A 26,088-nucleotide genomic window follows, 5' to 3' on the forward strand; every position below is an offset into this window, starting at 1 on the left:
TGTAAACAATTAAAATGCCAGCGATGTGCTAAGTGCTATCAGTGCAGAGTTGAAGGGGCACCAGGAAGAAGTGACTTAGAAGTTGCAGCAGGTGTCACAGAGGAGGTGGCTTTTGAGCAGGTTCTTGTGGTCCTAGAAAAGGGGGAGGGCATTTTAAAGGCTCATCACCACAGTCCTCACATTCTCATCGCAGTTCATCTTCTGGGTCTCCTTAATGTCTTTGCTCATTTCTGGATCTAATGGAGCTGGTTGTCATGACTGAATTAGACTCCCATTGATTGACTTTTTTCAAAACTCAAGATGGTTAGTCGTTGATGAATGTCCAAGATCCCAAGTCTACCAGTCCTTCCCACAATCAGTTACTGACAGTGAATGATTGAGACTCTAAACCCTGAAGAAAGCTTATAAAGGCCTTTTACTTTATCAGATGTGTTCTGAGCCAGCAGAAGTGGTCTTTGTGCCCTTCAGGGAGTGGGATGTGTATGTACAGTGGAGGTAGGGAAGCTTGTGAGGGGGAAATGGGGCAGGAGAATGCTCCATTGTTTCTTTTGCAATAAAAGACTTGATTTCCTCTTTTTCCTTGGTAGGCTCCCACATCTCTGTTAGTTGTGTGTATTGTTGGGGATTACCTAAACCCTTCGCTTTGCTAATTGACAAGGTTTGGTTTTTATTTCCAAAAAATGCACTATGGGTTTCCCTTATGTCCCTAGAAGACCAGAGATGAAGGGCCATTGTGATTAAACTTGTATAGTCTAATAAGTATTTGTGATTGTACTTTTGAATATTTATTGTTTCTTGAAATAGTGGATGTTCATTATAGAAAAGTAAGAAAATACAGATAAGCAAAAAGGACAAGAAGCTAAAACCAGTCATAACTTTGCAAGCCGTGGCTAACCACTGTTAATATTTTGGTGCATAAAACTCCAGACTTTCTTTATGTATACATTTGTATGTGTAAAAATATCATTATTCAAAAAATTGAATATACTGTGTTAACTGTTTACTATCTTGCTTTTTCCCTGTTATATATATGTATGTATACACACACACACACACACACACACACACACACTGTGACCATCTTATTGTGTTTACAAATACGTATTTATAGAACCATTCGTTCTTAATGAAAAAAATATTTTTGAGATTATGCAGATCATTCGGTCTTGTTTTTTTTAAATCAAACTTTGTTAAAGTATGTAAAACCAGTGAAACCCCTCATATTCCCGTTCCCCAAAGGGTAAACATTTATTTAATGTATGTATAGCCTTCCAGACTATTTTCTGTATATATGCAAACATACCTATTGCTATTTTTTACAAAATTAGATCCTATTATACTCACTGTTCTGCAACTTGCGTTTTTACCCTTTCTGTATTTTAGATATCTTCCTGTGCCAGTGCATTTGGAATACCGGCCTAGTATTATGTAGACCAGGGCTTCTTATCCTTAACACTATTGACATTTTGGACTGGCTAATTCTTCATTGTGGGACTGTCCTGTGCGTTGCAGGACACTTGGCAGCATCTCTGGCCTCTATCCCTTAAATGCCAGTAGCATCCCTTCCCTCTGGTTGTGACAAAAATATCTCTAGACATTGTCAGTTCTCCCCTGGGGAACAAAATCATTCCCAGTTGAAAGCCACTGGTATAGATGGTCTATGATGTAAGCATCCAGATTCATTCCAGTGTTTTCTTTATAAAGAATGAGTCAGGCAATATTCTTACTTGATTTTTGTCACCTGTGTGCATATTGTCATCGTATAAATTCTAAAAAGGCAGGTGGTGAATCAAAATTTTGATAGAAATTGCCACATTACTCCGAAAAGATGGTAATAGTTTATTTTTCAGCTATATCCTGATTGTTCCAAAACTGTCTCCTCTTTCCTGAGTTCTAGATCCACATATCCAGTTGCTGGTTGGACATGTCCTTTTGTGTGTTTCATGGGCCTCTCCTAAGCTCAACTCCGGTTTTCTTTAGCCCGCCAAACTTGCATTTCTTGCTGTATTTCTCTGTCATGGAATAGCACTACCATCTGCCAGAAACCTTCTCACCCATATCCATCCAGTCCAGTCTTTCTCCCTAATATCTCTCTTAATTTATTCACTTCTTTTCATCCCTTATACCACTGTCTTTAAGCTACTCCTAACTTGCCCAGATCACTGTAGGTAGTAGCATAAGGGTAACAGGTAGTCTCTCTGGCTTCTGCCCTTGATCTCACTCTCCTCAGGAAGAGTGAACTAACTTGCTGCACCGTGTAGCCTGTGTCACTCCCCTGCTTACGCCCCTCAGTGAGCCCTGCTACCTCCCCACCATCGACTCCATCAGTCCTGTGCTGAGGTGAAAGGCAAATGACATTCACCACTCGTGGTTTCAAATCTGTGTCCATCAATGTTGTAAATGTTAATGTGCAACTTACTTTTTATGCTAAATTTTCACTTTAAACTTTTTTTTTAATTAAAAAATTCTTTTTAAAATTTTTTATTTTTTTTTTAAGAGAGAGTGCACAGGTTCATGGGTGGGGGAGAGGGAGAGAGAGAATCCCAAGCAGGTTCCACACAGAGCCCAGAGCAGGTCTCACGACCAACCGTGAGATCATGACCTGACCCAAAATCAAAAGTCAGACGCTTAACCGACTGAGCCACCCAGGCGCCCCTGAAAGTTCTTTTTTAGAAAACAATGCTCTACCGTGTCACCTCACTACATATATTTATTCCCCCAGCTTTGAATTACTCATTCTCCCTTGATTAACTTTTGTTCTCCTGGTTTCCTGTTCCTTTTAACCCTGCTCTCTACCCATTCATCTGCTATTCTTTCTTTAATACCTAGCATATTTCTTGGCACTTGAACCACACATTTTTTCCTCTATTAATCAGTTTATCCTTACTGCATTTGTTGCATGTGTAATTTTTGTGTGCTTCAAGTATACTTTTTAATTCAACCTTGTGAAAAGGACATAACATGTACATAAATAATATGAACCAGTGAATCAAGGGGAGGGGATATGAGAATTCCAGCCCTGGTTCAAGCATGGCTACTAAGATGCAGAGAGGCCTTTTCACGGATCCCACCCCAGTGTCTGAACCTTGACTCCTCCCCTGAACTAGACTCTTGATTTTGCGTGGTTCCATAGAGTACCTCCCATGCCAGTGGCATTCATGTGGTCAGACTGAAACTTGGGAGGGATCATTTGCCTGCCAGCCTTGCAGCATTCCATTTTGGTCTATCTTAAATACCAAGGAAACGAGGGGTGCCTAGGAACTCGGGAATCTCTGACATGGTATGCAGCATATTGCTATGCTGGCTTGGTGTGGAGACAAGCCCTACAATTTTCCACAAGGAGTCGGCTCCAAGACTGTGGGAAATCACACATAGCAAAATCCTTGGCAAAGAACTATCCATTTTTTTTCCCTACTCTCTATGTGGTAATTCTATAACACTCTGTAATTAATTTTATTTTTACAGTGAACAACCGCAGAGTAAGAATAATGCATAACCTATTTCTGTTTCTTGCTATTTTAGGGGACATCACACAGAAGGGATACGAAAAGAAAAGGTCAAAACTCCTGTCTCCCTACATCCCACAGACACAAGGTAGGCAATGAGAAGTGGTTTAAATCTCTTCAGTATTTTTACACCAAAGAATGCTATCTTACAGGAGATCTGTCTTTTGTTGGTTCCTGTTTTTTCCCTCCCTTCCTTACCAGGGGAGAGAAAAAAAAAAAAAAAAAAAACGGAAGGAAAGAAAGGAGGAAATGAATCTTAATTGAGCATCTGCTGTGTGCGAGGCACTTTTAAAATACCTAAGTCATCAAATCACTTACACAGAGCTTGGGTGATAGTGTGTATGTGTACAGCTGACATGATTCAATGGTAGAAAATTCCAGGTCATGGAAAAGCTGCATCTTATTTATGCCGGAGCACAAACTGTGGTGGAGAGGAGCAAGGGCAGCAAAGATAAGAAGGATGAACAGACAGATTGAATACTGCAGGGCAACTCAAGGATTAGTACCTGAGGATTTGGGGGTAAGAACCCTAATAAACTTGTCTATTAATTCACTTATTCCTTCTGCAAAGACACTGGTGGGTTCTTTCTATGTCAAACAGTCCTGAGTCATTGTGTGCTTAATTCCAAAGGGCTTGCTGTAACCTTTGCCTGTAGGCAAGGCTGTCTGTCTCTAAGTCATCATATTTTTTTTCAAGTTACTCAGATTTGAGGATTTCCTTTGATAGCCTGTTTCTACTTTAATCACTTTTACTATGAGGAATTTTTTCTTTATTTCTAATTCCTCCCCTGTAGTCAAAGTCCTATTTCCTCAAGCCTGTTCTTTGTGGAGCTAATTGCTTTTATTTCTGGGTTGTAAATACCTTGTGGACTTTGTATTCCCCATAGTTCTAATAGTAAGCCTTGCACAGGGTATATGGTCTGTAAGTACTGAATGATTAATAGAACAAGAAAATGAATAATGGTGATGTTCCGATATATTTCACTCTTGTTTTATTTCCTGTATTATTCTTGGAAATTTCCCCCTGCAAAAACTAGTAGGTCAGTGCGGTGACAGCAATATCTTAATGAACAGACAGATGTCAAAAGGAATTGAGAGAGAAGAGGTAGAAGTGGGTCCATTGACAACTAATGAGAAGCCAGCTTTTGCTGAGCAGGGCATGACAGAGGCTGCTTAAATGTGGATCTGGCCCATGCCCCTGTAGGGACAGAGATTTACGTTAGTCACTTTGTGAAAAAGCAGTCGGATCCTGAGAAGGTAAGTCAATAAGAAATAGGATCAATATAAAAAAGGACTATGATCTGTCTGTTATCTGTAGTCAGGCTACATAGAAACCAGATTATGTTCAAAAACCAGTTTATCGGTTTATTATGAGAAACCACTGAGACATACTCAAGCCTGTGTGGTCAGCACATTCTTGCACCTTGGGTAGGCCTACATGGGGAACCAGATCACAAATAGAAGGTGGTTCAGTGAGTACGAATCAGACATTTAATTGCGGTAGGCCAAGAGAATGGAACATAGCCGTTTCACAGTAGGAAGGGTCTTGCAGATGATCTCGTGCGGAAAATAGAAGCCATTTGATGATACCTCCTTCGGCTTCCTGCTCTCAGACTTCAGACTTGCCACATCTGTGCCCATCATGTTTACCTCCTTCCTTCTGGTTAGAAAGGTAATCTGTTCCTCTTATCTAAGGCCAGGACTTCCGCCTGTGCCTTGGATCCCCTCCCTCTTCCTTTCTCAGAGACCTTATATTATCATCCCCTGACACCAAGGACAAGGCAGTGGGAGTGGGCTGCCCCTGGTATGGTCAATAAGATGTGCAGTATCTGTAAAAACTTAGAAAGCAGTAGTAAAGCCAACAAAAAGTTGGTCTACTTTTTATTATCACCCTGTCCAGCAGTTCTAAAATCTGTAAGTATAAGATGCTCCTGCTGCCCCGCCCCCTTGGTGTGCCCTAGTCATGGCCTCCAGTTCCCGGCTCGCTTGTAAACTCGCTCTCTCCCTCTCAACCAGATTCTTCCTTCAGCAGTCCATCATGCTTGCTACTGTTCTGCTAAAAAAAAAAAAATCCTCCCTTGTCAGCCTCTTCCATTTACTCCCTCTCTGCTTCCCCTTTGTGATCAAACTGCTCCGAGCTGTCTGTACTTACTGTCTCAATTTTCTCAACTCTTCAGTTCTCAGCCTGTTCCAGTCCCTGCTAGAACTAGTTTAAGTGACATCACAGAGGAAGTTACCACTCTACCTCTCGAAACACTCCTTTTGAAACTTCTCTTCATTTTCTTACTCTCCTCTTGCTAGTGCTCCTAGTCATCCTTGACGGCTCATCCTCCTCTGTTAAATGTTGGGATTTTCAAGGGAAGGGCCCAAGCCTTCTTGATGTCTCACTCGATGTCAGTGGCTCATAGACTGCAGCCTGCATCACAGTCGCTGGAGGGCTTGTCAATACACAGATTGGAGGACCCCACTCTCAGGGTTTCTGATTCAGTAAGTCTAGGATGGGGCCCGCAAATTTGTGTTTCTGTTGAATTCCTAGGTGGTGTTGAGGTTGCTGGTCCAGATACCACACTTTGAGAACCAGCGCTCTGTCTCCCTCGAGTATTTCAGCCATACCTGTGGCTTTAATTACCATTTAAATACAAGTAACTCCAAAATATGTATCTTAAACTCATATCTCTCCTAAGCTTCTGACCCATAGATCCAACTACATACCTAACGTCTCCATTTATATAGCTTAAAGGAACCTCCATTTCAACATATTCGTCAAATCGATGACGTACACACACCATCCCTACCACCACAACCAACCCTTTCATACGTGTACACACACACACACACACACACACACACACACACACACACAGCAAAAAATAAAAACAAGAATCCAACCACAGTGACATCCAACCTGCTCTTACGCTTCTCTTCTTGTTTTCTTCTTCTGAGTAAATCAGACTCACATCTGAAAACCCAACAAGTTAGAGACTTAGAAATCCTCCTCAGCATCTCCTTAATTCCTCATCTCTTGTCTGTCACCAAGTTCTATCAGTTTTCTGTTTCTTCATTTTTGGCAAGTTTAATTTTTTTCTAGGAAATCATCTATTTTGTTTATATTTTCAAATTTACTAAGTTGTCCACAATGTTCTCTCTATTTTTAAAGCCTCTGTTTGTTTACATTATTTACTTGGATCTCTTTTTTCTTTTGACGGGTCTTCCCAGGGGTGCCCGGGTGGCTCAGTCAGTTAAGCGTCTGACTTGGGCTCAGGTCACAATCTCGCAGTTCTTGAGTTCGAGCCCCGTGTCAGGCTCTGTGCTGACAGCTCAGAGCCTAGAGCCCGCTTCAGATTTTGTGTCTCCCTCTCTCTCTGCCCTTCTCCTGTTCATGCTCTGTCTCTGTCTCTCTCTCTCTCAAAAATAAATAAACGTTAAAAAATATTTAAAAAAAAGTTTGTCTTGCAAAGAATAAGCTTTTGGTTTTGTTGAAACTTTTTAAGTACGTCTTTATTTTCTGGTTTATTATTTTTGGCTTCCTCTTTTTTTTTTTTTTTCCGGTGCTAAAAGGTGGTTTTATTAAAGCATGGGGACAGAACCCGTGGGCAGAAAGAGCTGTCTATTATTTTAGGCTTCCATATGTATTTCCTTCCTTGTACTTTTCGTTTACTCTTTTGTACTCTTTCTGCATTTCCTGAGTTGGATGCGATAGATTTTTCTGCCTTGTTTCCTAAGTTAAGTGTTTCGTAATTTCACTGTGGTCAGAAAACATGCTTATACAAAATCAAATCTTCGTTATTTGTTACGACCTGGCTAGTATTTAGTAAATCTCTGTAACTCTTCTATTTGTGTTTTATTTGTTAAATGGATGGTTCTAGCCCATTAATTCAAAGAATTAATTGCATTTTTCAGATCTTTTCTATTCTTAATAACTTTCTGACAGTTTGATCTATCATTTCTAATAGAACTATATTAAAACATCTGTACCATGACTGTGTGTTTGTCAATTTTCCTTGTAGTTCTGTCAAGTTTTGCTTTATATGTTTTAAAGCAACAGTACTAAGAACAAGACAAGGATGTCCACTCTCACCACTTTTATTCAACATATTACTGGATGTCCCAGCCACAGCAATTAGGCAACATAAAGAAATAAAAGGAATCCAGATTGGTAAGGAAGAAATAAAACTCTCACTACCTACAGATGGCAGGATACTCTCTATAGAAACCCTGAAGACTCCACCAAAAAATTACTAGGACTGATACATGAGTTCAGTAAACTCACAAGATACAAGATCAATGTGTAGAAATCTGTTGCATTTCTATACGCTAATAATGAAGCGACAGAAAGTGAAATTAAGAAAACAGTCCTATTTACAATTGTACCAAAACCAATAAAATATCTAGGAGTAAACTTAACCAAAGAGATAAAAGACCTGTACTCTGAAAACTGTAAAGCACTGAGGAAATAAATTCAGGATGACACAAAGAAATGAAAAGAGCATGGAATCATGCTCATGGGTTGGAAGAATTAATATATTTTTTTATTTTTATATATTTTTTAATTTGTTTAACTTTATTTTGAGAGAGGGAAAGAGAATTCAAGTGGGGGAGGGGCAGAGAGAGAGGGGGAGAGAGGGAATCCTGAGCAGGCTCCGTGCCATCAGTGCAGAGCCCAGCGCAGGGCTCAAAACCACAAAACCATGAGATCAGGACCTGAGCTGAAATCAAGAGTCAGACGCTCAACTCACTGAGCCACCCAGGTGCCCCAGAATTAATATTTTTAAAATATTTTTTAAATGGCTTAAAAAGCAATCCCTATCAAAAATGCCAACAGCAGTTTTCACACAACTAGAACGAACAATCCTAAAATTTGTATGGAACCATAAAAAACTTCACTAGCCAAAGCAATCTTGAGAAAGAAAAAACTGTGGAGGTATCACAATTCAGATTTCATGTTATATTATGAAGCAGTAGTAATTAAAACAGTACGGTACTGGCATAAAAATAGATATGTAGATCAGTGGAATAGAACAAAAAAAACAGAAATAAACCCACAATTATATGGGAAATTAATCTTCAATGAATGAGAACTGAATATACAATGGGAAAAGATAGTCTCTTCAACAAATGGTGTTGAGAAAACTGGACAGCAACATGCAAAAGAATGAAATTGGACTGGCTTATACAAAAATAAACTCAATATGGATTAAAGGCCTAAATTTGAGACCTGAAACCATAAAAATCATTGAAGAGAGCACAGGCAGTAATCTCTCTGACGTCAGCTATAGCAACATTTTTCTAGATATGTCTCCTGCAGCAAGGGAAATAAAAGCAAAAATAAACTATTAAGACTACATCAAAATAAAAAGTTTCTTCATGGTGAAGGAAATAATCAACAAAACTAAAAGGTAACATACTGAATGGGAGAAGATACTTGAAAATGACATATCCGATAAAGGGTTAGTCTTCAAAATGTATACAGAACTGATACAAGTCAATACCCAAAAACCAAATAATCCAATTAAAAATGGGGAGAAGAGGGGTGCCTGGGTGGCCCAGTTGGTTAAGTGTCTGACTTTGGCTCAGGTCATGATCTTGCGGTTCATGAGTTCGAGCCCTGCATCAGGCTCAGAGCCTGGAGCTGCTTCAGATTCTATGTCTCCCTCCCTCTGTCTGCCCCTCCCCGACTCAGACTCTGTCTCTCTCTCTCAAAAATAAATAATAAAACATTTTTAAAAATTTTTAAAGAAATGGGCAGAAGACACGAACAGACATTTTTCTGAAGAAGACATCCACACTTGATCTTAGCCAAAAGGCGGAGAAGCGATCCAAAGAAGACATCCAGATGGCCAACAGACACATGAAAAATGCTCAATATCACTGATGATTAGGGAAGTGCAAATCAAAACTACAATGAGATATCACCTCACACTTATTAGAATGGCTAAAATCAAAACCACAGGAAACAACAAGTGTTGACAAGGATGTAGACATAAAGGAACCCTCTTGCACTGTTGGTGGGAATGCAGATTGGTGCAGCCATTGTGGAAAACAGGATGGAAAATAAAAAATAGAACTACCCTATGATCTAGCAACGACACTTCTGGGTATTTACCCCAAAAATACAAAAACACTAATTCAAAGGGATATATGCACCCCTATGTTTATAGCAGCATTTTTTACAATAGCCAAATTATGGAAGCAGTCCAAGTGTCCATTGGTAGATGTACAGATAAAGAAAATGTGATACACACATGCATGCGCACACACACACACACACAGGAATATTATTCAGTCATAAAAAAGAATGAAATCTTGCCATTTGCAACAACATGGATGGAGCTAGAGAGTATAATGCTAAGTGAAATAAGTCAGTCAGAGAAAGACAAATACGGTATGATTTCACTCATATGTAGAATTTAAGAGACAAATGAGCAAAGAAAAAAAGACACACGAAACCAAGAAACAGACTCTTACCTATAGAGAACAAACTGATGGTTTCCAAAGGGGAGGTAGGTGGAGGAATTGGGGAAATAAGGGATGGGAATTAAACAGTACACTCATCGTGATGAAAAAAATAAAATGATTAAAATATAAATAAGTTTATAAAGTAACAAAAAAGCTATGTTACTAGGTACACATGAAGTAAGAATTACTATGTCTTCTTTGTGAATTGTTCCTTTTATTATGAGTAACTGTCATTGTCCCTGTAGTGTTTTTTATCCTAAGGTTTTTTAAACAGTCTAAGCTGTCTAGAGTTATTAGACATCTTAAGTCTCCTCCCAGACAACACAAGTACTTTAAAAATGCTTCACTACCAACTACGGTTACTCTTGATCTTATATTTTAGTACCACCTTGTTTACAGACCCCCTCAATTATCAGTTACTGTCTTATGTAGCTAACAGTACTTTATTCTTTGCCTGCTGTTTCCTCATACATCTCACTCCTTCCTCTCATTTTAATCTCCTTCTTCCTACAGTCCGTCCAGTAGTAGTGACATACTTTAGGGAGGGTTTCTTAGTGGGGAATTCTCTGCATTTGTGCTTATCACTTGGCCCACCTGTGATCTTGAATCTATTCATATCTGTCCCAAAATGGGATTGTATGTAGGACTGGATAATCTAAATCATATAGGTTCTGTAGCAAAAGAAGAGATTACCCCTTGGAGTATTTACCGCAGATATCTTTGTAGATTTTGCAGAAAGCTTTACTTTGATTTCTTTTAACAGCATTGAAATGCATGTGTTAAACTTACTAAATTATATTAATGTCTCATATAGAATTAAATGAAATAAAATTTATTTTAATATTTTCTCTAAGAATTTCCTAAATCTTCCTTTTGGAAGGATAACATCTTCTGAACTCTTTCTGTTACCTTGTGAGATCTCATTAATTTAATGGCAAGAAGCTTCATCGTGAAGGTAGCTACTTGAGTGTAGTGTATAAAAGTGGTATTCTTCACTAATCTCTTTTGTTTATATAAAAATTTAGCGAATGATTTTCTGTGTGGAATTTATTTGGAGTTGAAATTATCTTGGATTCCCTTATTTATGTATATTTTAGATTCTTTATTCAAATGTTAAATAAATCTTTGAAATAAGATTAAAAAAATTTGACAACATAGCAGGAGAATGGAAAAATGTGCAAGAGAACACAAGGTTGAGGAAAATACTTACAAATTAAATAGAGGAGGGGCGGGGCCGCCTGGGTGGCTCAGTTGGTTGAGCGTCCGACTTCGGCTCAGATCACGATCTCACAGTCTGAGTTCAAGCCCTGTGTCGGGCTCTGTGCTGACAGCTCAGAGCCTGGAGCCTGCTTTGGATTCTGTGTCTCCCTCTCTCTCTGCCCCTCCCATGCTCATGCTCTGTCTGTCTCTCTCTCTCGAAAATAAATGTTTTAAAAAACGTTAAAAAATATAAATAAACAAACAAACAAATAAATAAATAGTGGAGGGGCACATGGGTGGCTCAGTCAGTTGAGTGTCTGACTTCAGCTCAGGTCATTGTCTTGCGGTCCATGAGTTTGAGCCCCACATTGGGCTTGCTGCCATCAGCCTGTTAGTGCAGAGCCTGCTTGGAATCCTCTGTCTCCCTCTCTCTGCCTCTCCCCCACTTGCACTCTCTCAAAAATAAATAATTGTTTTAAAAAGAAAAGAAAAGAAATTAAATAGCGGAAATTTGAGTAAGGACAATATGGGTTAATAATAAGCATGGTATAGTTCAGTGGTATCATAGGGGTCAGGTTCTAAAGTCACTATATGACAAAAATCTGATGTGTCACATTACTTAAATCTCCCAACATTGGAACCGATTGTGGTTTCTGTAGTTAAACAAAAACCAGATTTTTATCTGATAAATGAAGAGCCATGGTATCTGAAAAATAGGTATCTTGATAAAGGTTCAGATCGTACTCAGAGACTCAAGAATCTCTCACATTGAAAGTCATGGGAGAAATGAAGCTTTGGCAGGTTCACCTCTACTCATTCTGAGCCATAGCCTCTCTGCAATGAATGGCCCATAGATAGCACATCTTTTAGTATGGAAACTACTGGGCCTGGATATAGAGCTTCTCCCACACCTCAGTCAGCAGATGTCCAGGGAGAAAGGGCCAGAAATTAACTCTTTTGGCATGGTCCAAAGAATTGACATTTGAAACCACAGGTGCTCTAACTCCTCTGTAAATTAGTCACTCTTGGCCACTCTTAGAATTGTAGGAAAATGGAAGATTTTATGTAGGGAGAAGCAATTTCCCTGGACTGATCCTGGGTCTCTTCTTTAAGTCAAAATACTTTGGATATAAGTAACTGATACTTCAGCCAGCTTTCATAAAAAAGAGTTTAATGATACAGAGACAGAACCTTAGGACAGCACGTATTTACTAAGCACATCTAGGGTTCCAAGTACTATGGAGACACCAGGAGACAGCATCGGACAGGGCTGATGAGTCTGCTTGGGACCTCCCCTGTCCTGGCTTACTCCCTCCCTCTACTCGGTTTGTTCAACTAGGATTTCCACAGAGAAGCCTCCTGGACCAGCCCTATCAAAAACAGTTCCCACTTCCTTTATCTGAGCTGCATTTTTAAAAAGTTCTCTCTGACTCGGGGCGCCTGGGTGGCGCAGTCGGTTAAGCGTCCGACTTCAGCCAGGTCACAATCTCGCGGTCCGTGAGTTTGAGCCCCGCATCAGGCTCTGGGCTGATGGCTCGGAGCCTGGAGCCTGTTTCCGATTCTGTGTCTCCCTCTCTCTCTCTGACCCTCCCCCGTTCATGCTCTGTCTCTCTCTGTCCCAAAAATAAATTAAAAAACGTTGAAAAAAAAAAAAATTAAAAAAAAAAAAGTTCTCTCTGTCCCATTGACTATGGTTTATTCATGTGTCTTACTCTCCTGCTAGACTCTTAAAGTCTTTAAAATCAGGAAAATTCTTTTTTCATTATTACTTTTATTCTTCATGTCCTCAGTTTCTAGTATTAGGGCCTGACATATAGTATATGTTCTAGAAATGTTTGTGGAACTGAACAGAAGGGGCATTCAGAATTTCCAGTATCTCTTTTAGTAAACATCTGTGAAGATGAAAGTTGTCAAGGAATGAAAGAAATGGTTTACTGTACTGATGAGAGTGATGATCCTGTCAGCTTGTCTCCGCCCTCAGTAAATCTTTTAATTTAGACCTGCTCCAGCTCCAGGAGACTGTGCAGAGTATTTTGGTTTTCATGTGAGATTTGGCATTTCTCTTTAATTAATTTTTATTTTTAAATGAAATTAATGAATCTATTTTAAATAGTCAAATAGGACTACAAGGTTTCTAACAACAAAAATGGGCAGTGTCTTCTTCCCTAGATTCTTTCAACTCGTTTAACTCTTTCTTCTGATATTTACCTCTGTGTTTCTAAGTAACATTTTTATCACTATTTCTTGACTTTTTTTTTTCAATTTGAGGCATTATTTATTTCCTACTATAAAAGATCAGAATCTTCCTCTCTTACATATTAGTCTCTCAACTACATAGACACCACACACTCCCTTTTCCCCTTTATCCCTTCCTTCACATCTCCCATCTCAAACTCATTCTGAGCAGTATGCGTAATATATTACTGTTGTTGTTAAACTGGCATTCAGTGCTTACATTTTTTTTTTAAGGAGTTCAGTTTTTTACTGAACAGGTTACAGAAGAGGTTTAGTCAAAAAGACCAAAACTGATGTCATGTCATCATCAGACTCCTTTGATTCTTCTTTCTTTGCTTCCGCTTTCTACTCCTCAGCTGGTACGGGGAGCGGGACCTCCTGCTGGTGCAGGTCCACCAGCCCCTACGTTGCAGGTGAGGCTCTCCGTGTTGACATTGGCCAGGGCCTTTGCAAACAAACCCAGCCCGAAAGGTTCGGCATTTACGCCGGCTGCTTTTAATGAAGGCATTGATCTTCTCTGTGACAGTCACCTCATCATCGTGTAGGATGAGGGCCAAGCAGATGCAGGCAGGGTCCAAGACGGAGGCAATGGCACGGGTGAGTGCTGAGTGGATAGTCGCCCGATGAAGTGAGGGCCTCACCCCAGCCTGGCCTTAGCTTCCTCGGAAGACCAAGCACCTTAGCAGCAGCTGAGGAAATTCAGTGCTCAGATTATTATCATCCCATAAATATTCACAGCTAAGCCATTTGCTTTACTAGGATTATGGGCTCTTTTTTTTTTTTTTTTTCTTTTTCTTAGAATTATCCATTGGTTTTATTATTACTTTTGCAGAGACAGCTCTCGGTGCTGTCTCTCTTCCTGCACGGATCTGAACTGTTATCTTGTTCTGCTGCAGGTCTTCATCATCGTTCTGGTGGTGTTTTGGGAAGGAGTAGGGATAGATAGAAGTGTTCAGTCTGTCATCTTTAATCAGAGTTCTTTTTTTATTTCTATTTTTTTTTTATTCTAGAGAGAGCGTACGCAAGCAGGGGAGGGGGGCAGAGGGAGGGAGGGAGAGAATCCTAAGCAGGCTCCACGCTCCACGGAGCCTGATACGGAGCTCTGTCCCATGACCCTGGGATCATGACCGGAGCCAAAATCAGGAGTCAGACGCCAGACACCCGACCAACTGAGTACCCCAGATGCCCCTCAGGATTCTTTATCCTAACATTTTTATGTAAGCATTATTCAAAATTTGTACAAAGGTAATTTCTATCAAACTAAAAGATCTCTCAAAGACCTTACTACTTCGTTTTCAGTGTTCACCAGCAAGCTGATCATACGGTCTCCAAAACAGTCTGATTCACGTGTTCAAACTGGGAGGCCTCCCTCCTTCGGGTGGGTCTGCCCTCTCCACTCTTTAAAATTGCCCTTGAAGCTCAGTAGTGGCATCTTCTTTGGGGCCCGCGTTTCTTGCTTTAGGGCATCACTACAGCTTCTATTTTTGATGCCATTGATGTAAACAGTCCATTCTGTCTTCCTGTATTTCAGATTGTTTGCGACCTTTGTATATGTGTTTTCCTTCTTCATCCTTAGCATTTGTCCCACTGTCTTTCACTTCATTTAATTGTGTTTGTCTCTTGGCTTTAGAATAGAATCTCACCTTTTCCATGTCCCCTCCTGGTCTAGGTTTGCACATCATTTTTTCCCCGGTCCCTCACCTACTGCCCTTTTGGGGATAAGACCTATCAGTTTATGAATTCGGTTATGTGTTGACTTTCTCTAGCTTGTCCTGGTAAGACGTGACCCAGAGGTTTTTCCCAAACTTGGATTTCTTTTGTGATCACTGCTTATTTTGCTAGAGGATATTTGCTCACCAGTTCTCCTGTCTGTATACCTTGCTGCGTTTGCCCACGGCTCCACGCCGCTCGCATCACCGATCGCCTTCTCTGTTCAGCCCTGCCTTTGAGATTGTGTATATGAGCGAGTTAAAATGAAGCCAAAGAAAACCTGGTATTGTGCTGTTGCTCTGAAGCCTCTGATAACCCCTCTTGAGGATAGTCTGTGACCCTATTTTTCTCTCTTTAAGTTTCTTAATGACCTTGCATAAGCATGAAAATTGTGAAAGACACTTTTTTTTTTTTTTTTGCATAACATTTGTATAGCTTAGAGATACACAAATAAGCAGGCTTCTCAGATTAACATTTAACCACGTGCTTTAAAAAAATTGGTATCTTTCCATTTTTTGTCTGTTTTTCCCAGCCATTCGCTATCACTGGTGGAGCTGAAGAGACATATAAGATCTTAATTGTTTATTTGAGCCAAAATTTGGGGTACCTACACTATGAGACCCAGAGCCAATTACTGCAGGAGATACAAAATGAATTAAGACCAGACTGTGACCTCGAGTTATTTATGCTGTAGTAGGAGAGATAAGACAGGTATACAAATGAGGCTTATAAAAGATACAGTAAAATTAGCATTGTAAGGGAGTTCTAAACAACGTACTATGAAAATTCAAAAGGACGTGAACTTAAAACCACCTATTGAGGGGCGCCTGGGTGGCTTGGCCGGTTAAGCTTCCGACTTCGGCTCAGGTCATGATCTCACAGTCCGTGAGTTCGAGCCCCACGTCGGGCTCTGTGCTCATATACACCGCTCAGAGCCTGGAGCCTGTTTCAGATTCTGTGTCTCTCTCTCTCTCTGCCCCTCCCCTGTTCATGCTCTGTCTCTCTCTGTCTCAAAAATAAATAAACGTTAAAAAAAAAATTAAAAAAAAAAACACCTATTGAAATCAGGAAGGGCATTTTGGAATGCTACAGAACATTTCCAACTATATAAATATTAAGTAGGCAGCATGCCTCTTTGTGTGTGTGGGTGTGGAGGGGCACGGGTGGGATCTATCTTACCTGTGCCATTTTGATTTAAAAGTTCCTTCCTGAATGAGGGTCACATCCTAATGGAAATAACTTGGAATTTTTTATTCCAGTCCCAGTGCTGCTGTTTCATTTGCTAGGTTTGATAGTATTAGAGTCTGGAGTGGACACACATTGCAGTCATATGTGTTCCCCCGTCCCTTATCGGAAGGAAGTCCACTGTCTTCGTCTGGGGGCTTCTCTGAATTGTTCAAGGACCCCGCGGGAGGTAGCTAGCACAGAAGGAGAGGTAGTCAGGACCGCTTCCACCCTCCAAAGGGAAGAGCCCATACATAGTCTGCTGCTGCTTTTCAGTGCCTCATGGGGTTCTTTTAAACACTGGTCCTCACCTTGTGACCAGTGATATTGACCCACTGCTAAGCATGCTTCGGTGGAGGAGCTTGTCTCTGTTCAGCTCAGCCAAGAACCCCCAGCTGACCTCTCAGGACAGAGCTCTTGGTATTGTGCTCTTTCAGCTCTGTGCTCAACCGTTTTCTTCATGCCAGGTGGCCCAGGAAGCTCTGGGGCAGAATCTTTTCAGACACCTGCCACTTTACAGACCCAGAACCCCTAACCCACGTTTCTCCAAGAATCCACCACTAGGAATCAGGCAGGTGACCTCTTTTCCAGACTCCAGATGCAAACACTCATTCTTTCCTCCCTTTCCCCATGCAGTGAGGTTTATCACTCATCCTTGTAAGGCAGGCTGAGGGTACTTTTGCTCTAAAGGGAAGATTTCCCAAGTGATTCAAGGTGATTATTGGCATTCTCTCAGTATAGAAAAATGAATTTAATCAGTGATGGGTGTTCTGCTTCCTTAATGGTGTCTATCAGATAATGTTATTGTGAAGCTAAAATGAGATGGTGGTATGAAAGTTTAAAGAGCTGTAGAAACGTTATTATCATTGTTACGCTATCATTTCCCGTTTAAATCCCTTCAAAGAGTGACCTGACCCAGCTTTTCTTCCAGCCTCGTTTTGTATTGCTCCATCTCTTTCACTGTGCCTACCAGTCTTTCTTACTCTTGTCATGGTGTTTCTCCCTCACTGGACTTCTGCAGATACCATGCTTTTGTAGAAAGTGTCTTTTTCTTCTCTCTGCGTACCGAAAGCCTACATCAGTGTCTCCTCTTAATAGACCTTCCCTGAAACTGTAATACAAACCAAATTGCCCATGCTTTGGGGTTAGAAAGCCCAAAGGTTTTTTTCCTTCTCAGTACATACCACAGTGTAAAAGATATACATGAATTGGTGATCACTTATTTAATTTCTTCTCTGAATACCAGCACCAAGAGTGAACATGCTCTGTTTACTCTAAAAAGTAGCATTATTATGTTATTTGGTTCTCAGAGCACATCGTGCTCTACTATGTTACTCTTATAGGTGAGAATATCTGTTAAATCATAGGCAGAGTTGAAAGATAAGAAGCTGAGATTGGCTTTCTTCCATCTTTCTGAATGGAAATTTTGCATGCCTTCTTTTTCAAGTTATCACTGTTAGTGACTCTGTTCAAACAATGGCATCATGGAAGACTTTCTTTGCCAAAGAACAATAAATTATGTGTTGATCATTGAGAAGGAAGGCTTTGTGTTGTAGAAGAAATTAAAATCTGTGGTTTTTCTGAAACTTATTAAATCTAAATCATCGCTGTTTAAACATAATGGCGACCCCTAGTGGATATGCTGTACAACTGACCAAAATATCAGGAACCCTCAAACTGATAGTCATTGTGTAGTAATCAGAGAGTAATCTTTTTCTTTGAATGTCAAGTATGTTTCATACTTGAATTTAGGAATTTTGACAAAGATTTGATTTGTGAGGTCCACAGCTCTTGTTCCCTCACTTATCTGTATTTACTGTTTTTTTAAATTACTTTGATTTATACCTAACTCTGTTAACAAAAGAATGAAATGGTAAAGAACTACAGAGTGCCTCATTCAAGCTACTTCTGGGATTTTATGTCCTATTTGATCCTTATAAGCATACATAAGTAGTTTTTACATACACACTTGTAATCACATTATGGGCGTAGTATTTTGTGTTCTTTTATCACTTAACATGATTTCATTTAGACTATCTCACGTGTCTGCAGTCAGCATATTTTTAATTTTTTGTGGTGTGTAATATCTTATTATGTTGATACATGTAATGCATTCTATCTTTGCTTTTAGTTTCTTACTGTGATAGTGAAACTGTGCACATCTTATTAAAAATCTAGAAATCTCTATTTTCAGGCCCCAGGTAATTCCTGAGATCTGTTGGAGTGTGAAACCCTGGCCAGGGAATGATTCACCTTTAAGCAGCATCTTGCCTGCCCCACTGACATTGGACATGTTGTCAAATAATGCCCTGCTGTGCTCCCATGTTCCCTGACACCCCCCCCCCTCCCCCCCGCTTCACTTTGAGGAGACCTGAGGTACATTGTTCTGTATCCCTTCCATGACAAATTGTTGCCCTGGCAAGTAAGCTAAGGTGGGAATAGACTTCCAAAATTATTTTAATCCAGCCAGGACATAGTGTCCTCTCCCAAATATGTATTGACTTGTCAGTTACTTTTGGGAAAGGAGACATGATTTTCCAGTTAAAAGATTGGAAAATCCTGCTGGTAGAGTCATAATTTATCTAAAAAGCTGAAAACTGAATATTAATTTTAACTTATTTTGGTCAGAATCTATTCAATGGGGTATGATCTTTGAATTAAGAAGATTTCATATCATTTTAATTTTCTTCTTTATACTTAACTATTTTCTTGATGTTCTATAATGAACATATATTATTTTTATATTCTGAAAAAGGTGAGTTTTCTAAATTATAGCATCCCAGTGAACCCTATAGAAAAATATATAAATCATTCAGAATCTCATCCCCTAGAGATCATTGCTGTTAACATTTTACTGTATTTGCTTCCAGTTTTTTCAATGCATGTGTAAAATATATTTATAAATATTATATTTTAAAAAACAAGCTCCAGTACATGGGAATACAACTTTATAAAATTCATACAGATTGGAGAGTGATTATTTACAATCAAAAGGATTATCTACAGGGGTGCCTGCCTGGCTCAGTCAGAAGAGCATGCTACTCTTAATCTCAGGGTGGTGAGTTTGAGCCCCACATTGGATGTAGAGATTACCTAAGGAAAAAAAAAAAAAGGACTATTTACAGTTTCATTATTAAGCTCCCCTGTTATACTTAAAGAAATTCAGTTCCTAAGAATTCATTTTATTTGGGGGCGCCTGGGTGGCTCAGTCGGTTGAGCATCCGACTTCGGCTCAGGTCACGATCTCGCGGTCTGTGAGTTCAAGCCCCGCTTCGGGCTCTGGGCTGATGGCTCAGAGCCTGGAGCCTGCTTCCAATTCTGTGTCTCCCTCTCTCTCTGCCCCTCCCCCGTTCATGCTCTGTCTCTCTCTGTCTCAAAAATAAATAAAAAACGTTAAAAAAAAATTAAAAAAAAAAAAAGAATTCATTTTATTTGTTTTTTTTTGTTTTCTTTCTTTCTTTTTTTAATAACTTCTCTTGAACTTGAAGCCAGGTATGTTGCACATTTGAGCCAAGGTTCTGTCAGAAATCCATGTTTTTGCGGCATTGCGCTTTGTGGGCACTTGAGGAATGCTCACTGAATAAACTTGTCAGGCATTTACTGAAACTGCAAATTGACCTTCTGGTTCCATTTCTGACAAGCTACAACAAAATGATTGTCTTGCTTTTAGACCCAAAAAAGACCTGGTCTGCTTGGATGACTAAATTCCTGAAAGAACTGAGATAAACAGTGCAGAGCATCATAGTAATGTTGCTTGGTGAATAGAGTGTTGTGAGGCCTGTTTTGTGTGGGGTTTTTTGGTTTTGTTTTGTTTTATTTATTTTTTTTTGCTTGTTTTGTTTTTTGTACCAGCTCAGTAGATCGCTTGCTAAATGTCATCTGACTGTCAGTTTCATCAGATGTCTGTATTTTTGTTACATTTCCTTGTGATTTGATCTCTGATAACGCCTAGATAATCCTGAGTGGAAATGTTCATTCTCTTTCATTTTTCCTCAAATGTATCAACTCCTTGTTCCCCTATCACTGGTCTGTCATTTTTTTTTGAAACAGTTTTTATTTTTAACCTATCTTATCTTCTTTCTCCTAATTAATTACATTGAAAAATACAAAGTAAAAGCAGGAGAGGATGATAAAAAAATACATAAACCTTTGGTCCATCCTTTGTGAAATGAGAATCCATGCTCATTCTTTTCATCTTTTGGATCATTAGCTGTCTAATTCAGAAGCCCTGTGTTTCAGAGCAGGGTGGTTTGGTCAGTCCTAGAAGATCTATTTATTTAATTTAAAAAACAATCCATGATGGGTAATTCAAATATATATTTACTGTGACACCTTACCCCCCAAAGTAATACAAAGCTAGTGTTTTAAACTTAGTACTCTATAAGTCAAACCAATTTCTCTGTGCATACTTACAGGCAAAGTAGCTCATGGGTACTAATCTGATTTCCTTTCTCTATAGATCATGTGACAATGCAAATAAGAATAGCCCTTTTCTCTTTTTTGTTCTCTATTTAAAGTTAATTGGACTATGTTTTAAATTATTTCTCTGATGAATGGCTGAAAACTTAATTTGGAGGGACTTTTTGCAGAATCATGTACGTGAAAGCAAGTGATTTTTTTTTTTAATTTGAATCCGAGTTAGTTAACATATAGTATAATAATGACTTCAGGAGTAGAATTTAGTGATTCATCACTTACATATAACACCCAGTGCTCATCCAACAAGTGCCCTCATTAATGCCCATCATCCATTTAACCCATCCCCCCACCCAAAACCCTGCCAGCAACCCTCAGTTTGTTCTCTGTATTTAAGCGTCTCTCATGGTTGGCAAGTGATTTTTTTTTTTTTAAAGAACTATTATCTAGCTGCTGACTATACGTCCTGAAGCATTTAGATGTTCCTAAACTACATTATTAATTCTGATTGTTTTCCTCCTAACAGTCTTGGGAGAATTTTCATAACCTTTTCTTTCCCTTTCTTTCCTTCTTTCCTTCCTTCCTTCCTTCCCCATAATCTTTTCTGATTGAGAACCAGTGGAGTTAGACAGATCTGGGTTTGAATTCTTCCTCTTGCCATTCCCTGCCTCTGTGTGGCTGCATAAAATAATCCATGTCTCTGATTCCTTTTCTGTAAGTTGAAAGTGTTACTGCTGACTTTGTAGGATTGTTGTGAGGAGTAAATAACATATGAAAACTTCTGTATGCACAGTGCCTAGCAAAAACAAACCTTTAAATGTTAGCTTTTATTATAGACTGGGAGTTGGTAAGCTTTTTCTATAAAGGGCCAGATAGTAGATATTTTACACTTTGAGGACCATCAGTCTCTATCTAATTACTCCGTGTACCTTTACAGTGTGAAAGCATCTACAAGGCAGTATGTAAACAGATGGGCATGGCTATGTTCTGATAAAACTGCTTATAAACAGACATGGGCTATAGTTTGTTGATTCTTTATATACTAAGAGATGAAGCAAGGTGTGAAAATACTAAGAACTCAGTATAGCTCTTCTGTGAAATGGATTATCAAAAGAATTTAGGTTGATTTAAAACTTCAGTTTACAATCCCAGGCATTACATTTCAAAAAAATTTTTTTAACATTTATACATTTTTGAGATACAGAGAGAGACAGAGTGCAAGCAGGGGTGAGGCAGAGAGAGGGAGACACAGAATCCGAAGCAGGCTTCAGGCTCTGAGCTGTCAGCACAGAGCCCGACGCGGGGCTCAAACTCATGAACCCCACGAGATCATGACCTAAGTCAGATGCTTAACTGACTGAGCCACCCAGGTGCCCCCAGACATTATATTTCAAAATATCAGTGTTAAAATAGGTTCTGCTCTGTTAATATATTTTATATTAAAAATTTCAGCTGCCAGGAACCATCAAAAATAAACATTTCTAGATCCATAAAAGCACTTTAGTGGAGAGCATTCTAAGATATATTCTTCTTGCCTTCTTAAAAACAGTATATGAGGTGCACCTGGGTGGCTCAGTTGGTTAAGCGTCCAACTCTTGGTTTCAGCTCGTGGTTTGTGGGACTGAACTTAGGGTGTTTCTCTTCTGATTATTTTACCTGTTTATTTCCCACTTCCCCATATTCTTGATAAGACAGTGAATGTTGATAGGACAGAGAATGGGGTTAGGCCAGATACTGGAAAGGGGCAAGTTCAGTGGTGATTCTAGTTGAAAGAGGTTGACTCAAAAAGCTATGTTTGCATAATAAGCACTATAGTTTTGCTTAAATAACATGTTTATTTGGAGTAACTTATAGTGAAGAGGCTAAAGGTCCCCAAGCTATTCTTTGTACCATTATGCAGGATTAGGGGGTCATATACACCCCTCCATCCCCCCCACACCCTCAATTCTTAAAGTCTTTGGGGTGCATGGGTGGCTCAGTCAGTTAACTGTCCAGTTTTGGCTCAGGTCATGATTTCACTGTTCACAAGTTCGAGCCCCACATCAGGCTCTGTGCTGACATCTCAGAGCCTGGAGCCTGCTTTGGATTCTGTGTCTCCTTTTCTCTCTGCCCCTCCCCTGCTCAAGCTCTCTCTCAGAAAATAATAAACATTAAAAAAAAATTCTTCTGGAGTGGCCTTTTCACTTTCTCTCCTATTTTGCTATTTCTCTCCTATCATCTGTTGACAGTTATGACTCTAAGATTATATTTTTTAGCCTGGATGTCTTTTTAGGTATGTATATTGAAGCTCTCTAATGGGGTAATAGTACCTGCCTCAGAGTGTTGTGAGAATGCCATAAAGTGCTCAGAAAACTTTAGCTACTATTGTTATCAGATAACCATATTCCAAATTTCCTTTTTTAGAAACCGAGTCAGCAGTACAGAAAGAACATAGAAACCAGACACCTGCTCCATCCGCAGCTCAAACTTCTGCTCCTTCTAAGTACCACCGAACTCGATCTGGGGGAGCCAGGGATGAACGATACCGATCAGGTGAGAAAGAACTGAAATTTACCAGCAGAATAGTTTTTAGTGACTGTAGTATGAACTCTGTATCCTGAAAGCTTTTAATGTTTGTTTGTTTGTTTGTTTCCCTTGAAGGGCCAAGCAAGTCTATATTAATTCATTCATCAGTCATTATCTATTATGTGCCAGGTGTGATAGATACTCAATATTTGTTGGGGCTGCAGCCCCAAATATGACGTTTCTGCACTCAAGGTCAGAAGGGGAGCCAGACAAGTACAAAGGCAACATGAGTACATAAATAAGAAAGTAGAGGGCTAGGGTCACATGAGATGGTACTGAGAGAGCTCAGTGGACTCTGTTGGAAGTGGCCTCTGTGTTTGCTGGAGCTATGGATCAGTCTTTTTACTAATGGAACTGGAACAGAAACTTACAATGAAATTTCAAATTAGTAAACTCTTAAACTTTATTTCTTCTGACCCAAAAGGGACCCATGAGATGGGAAAAGGCAACATGCTGTGGGAACATGCCCCTGCAATATCATGGCCAGGACCGATGAGCAGAGAAACAAATCATAGACACTCAGGAGGACTGGTGGCATGGCAAGCCCGTCCCATGCCCACCTACTGTCCACTGTGCTAAGACAATCTCTGCAACACATTTACTGTCTTCAGAAATAACAGAATTGGGGTGCCTGGGTGGCTTAGTTCAGCATCCAACTTCAGCTCAGGTCATGATTCACGGCTCACGAGTTCAAGCCCCACATTGGGCTCTGCACTCACAGCCTGGAGTTGCTTCAGATTCTGTGTCTCCCTCTCTCTCTCTCTGCCTTTTCCCTGCTCATGCTCTGTCTCTCTCTTAAAAATAAATAGACACTTAAAAAATTTTTTTAAAGAAGTAGTGGAATTAAGTCACCAAACTAATTGCAGTGTTCTTTTACTTTCTTCAGATTTTTGACTCCTGTACCAGCTAACCTTTTAACCTTTTCTTGAATTAGAAAACAGGGTGAAGGGCACCTGGGTGGCTCAGTCAGTTAAGTGTCCAACTCTTGATTTCGGCTCACGTCATGATCCCAGGGTCAGTTGTGGATCAAGCCCCTCATTGTCTTCAGTGTGGAGCCTGCCTGGGATCCTCTGTCTCTCTCCTTCTGCCCCTGTCCCCCGCTCATGAGCATGCATGCTCTCTCTCAAAAATAAATAAATTAAGAAATAAAAAAAAAGCAGGGTGTGTGTATCAGAAACTGATTTAGAGAAAATAAGGAAAAGGACATGGTTGTCGACCTGTGTCAGACATTTTGGGAGCTGATTTTATTAGATAGCTATTTTTATACACTGAAAGGAAGGAATGAGAAGTGTTACATAAAAAAAAAAAAAACAAAAGTAGAGGTTAGGGGCCCCTGGGTGGCTCAGTCAGTTGAGCATCCGACTCTTGATATCAGCTCAGGTCATGATCCCAGGGTTGTGGGATCAAGCCCCACGTTAGGCTACTCACTGAGCTTGGAGGCTGCTTGGAATTCTCTCCCTTCCTCTGCCCCTCTCCCCTGCTCAAGAGCACCCTCTCTCCCTCTCTCTTAAGAAAAAAAAGAGGTTACATGCCACCCCAGAATTTTCCCTTATACCTAACCTGGTCTTGATCGATCAGAGGAGGCTTTCTCAGAGAGTGAGACATCTAAACTGTGTCACGGCAGACAGACTGAGGGAAATAGCATCAGATAGTAGACCTGAAAGGAGTTCATTATGGAATGTAGAATGCAAGAACCCGGAAGTAGGTGGGAGATGAGGCTAGAAAGATGACCAGGGATGAGATCTTAAGGAATCTTGAATACCATTAGAGGGTTTCAGCGGAGCGGTTACATTTGTATTTGTTCTAGTAGTTTGCTCCATCTACAGACCAAGTGTTCTACCATTACTGTATCCCAGTGCCTGGCACCGGGCCAAACATACATAAGAGCTAAATAGATATTTTGGAGAAAAGAAAGAATAAAAGTAGTTGTTCGTTAAAGAGTGGATTAGAGGGAGGTACAATGGGATATAGAAAAACATCTCAGGAGCTCCTCTTTGTTGCCAGGACCCAAGCCTGATTTCCCGGGCACTTTTGACTCTGGGGCCCAGGTTCAGCAACAGTGGGTTCTGACCAGTTCAGAAGGGTTTCGGCCTCTAAACTCTCATCTCTGGACTTCTGAGAGTTTTGTGGGGGTTCCCCCGCCTTGTTTGTTTGTTTTTACAGCATATAATAAAAGAATTAGGAAGGAACCAGAAAGATGATTCTCTACATCCTATATCCAGGCTGATCACATACAGAGAAAGGCTATAGTGACCTTTACTGTAACATTTTGACCTCAGTCAACTAAAACCTAACTGTGATCTCTAGCCCCTTGCTCTCTTGTACCAATTCTTTCAGATTTACCCCAAATGTGGGAAAGTGTAGTCTGTGAACCAAATGTCGGTTAGCCAACTGTGTTTCTTAGTTTGGTGCAGAGATCTTGAAGAGGGTTTAAGAGTAAGGTTTGGGATATTTGTCTCGCAGGGACTTTTTTTTTAAGGTAGTAGCAAGAAGACCAGAGAGGAGGTAAAATAGGGAAGAAAAGGCCATTTAAAACCCTGAAGATATTGAAAGATATGAGAGTACCACAGTACTATCATGAGGGGAACATGAAAGTGGAGGCATGCAAGCATGGATTTGGGGTAAAAAACACATTTTTCAGTACATTAGGAATTAACTAAATTGCAAAGGAAAACTCAGCAAATTGCGGCTTCTAATGAATAAGAAGGAATCAACAGCAGCAGCAGAAGTAGAGCAAATAAGTTGTAGAAATTGTTGGGAGTCGAACTTCACCTCT

General features: G+C 39.9%; 1 protein-coding gene and 1 pseudogene across 4 annotated transcripts in view; one reads left to right on the plus strand and one right to left on the minus strand.

The window, feature by feature from the left end:
- Positions 1-26,088, plus strand: part of DIP2B (disco interacting protein 2 homolog B) — a 226,174-nt gene that overhangs the window by 104,591 nt on the left and 95,495 nt on the right. For all 4 annotated transcript variants that reach the window (XM_042946513.1, XM_042946516.1, XM_042946514.1 and 1 more), the window contains exons 2-3: positions 3,523-3,594; positions 23,151-23,279. In XM_042946513.1, coding sequence (XP_042802447.1) covers positions 3,523-3,594; positions 23,151-23,279 — 201 coding nt within the window. The remainder of the gene's footprint in view (positions 1-3,522; positions 3,595-23,150; positions 23,280-26,088) is intronic.
- On the minus strand, positions 13,669-15,311 carry LOC122223948 (annotated as a pseudogene).

The sequence above is a fragment of the Panthera leo genome, chromosome B4 (genome assembly GCF_018350215.1).
Source record: "Panthera leo isolate Ple1 chromosome B4, P.leo_Ple1_pat1.1, whole genome shotgun sequence".
Classification (NCBI taxonomy): Eukaryota; Metazoa; Chordata; class Mammalia; order Carnivora; family Felidae; genus Panthera; species Panthera leo.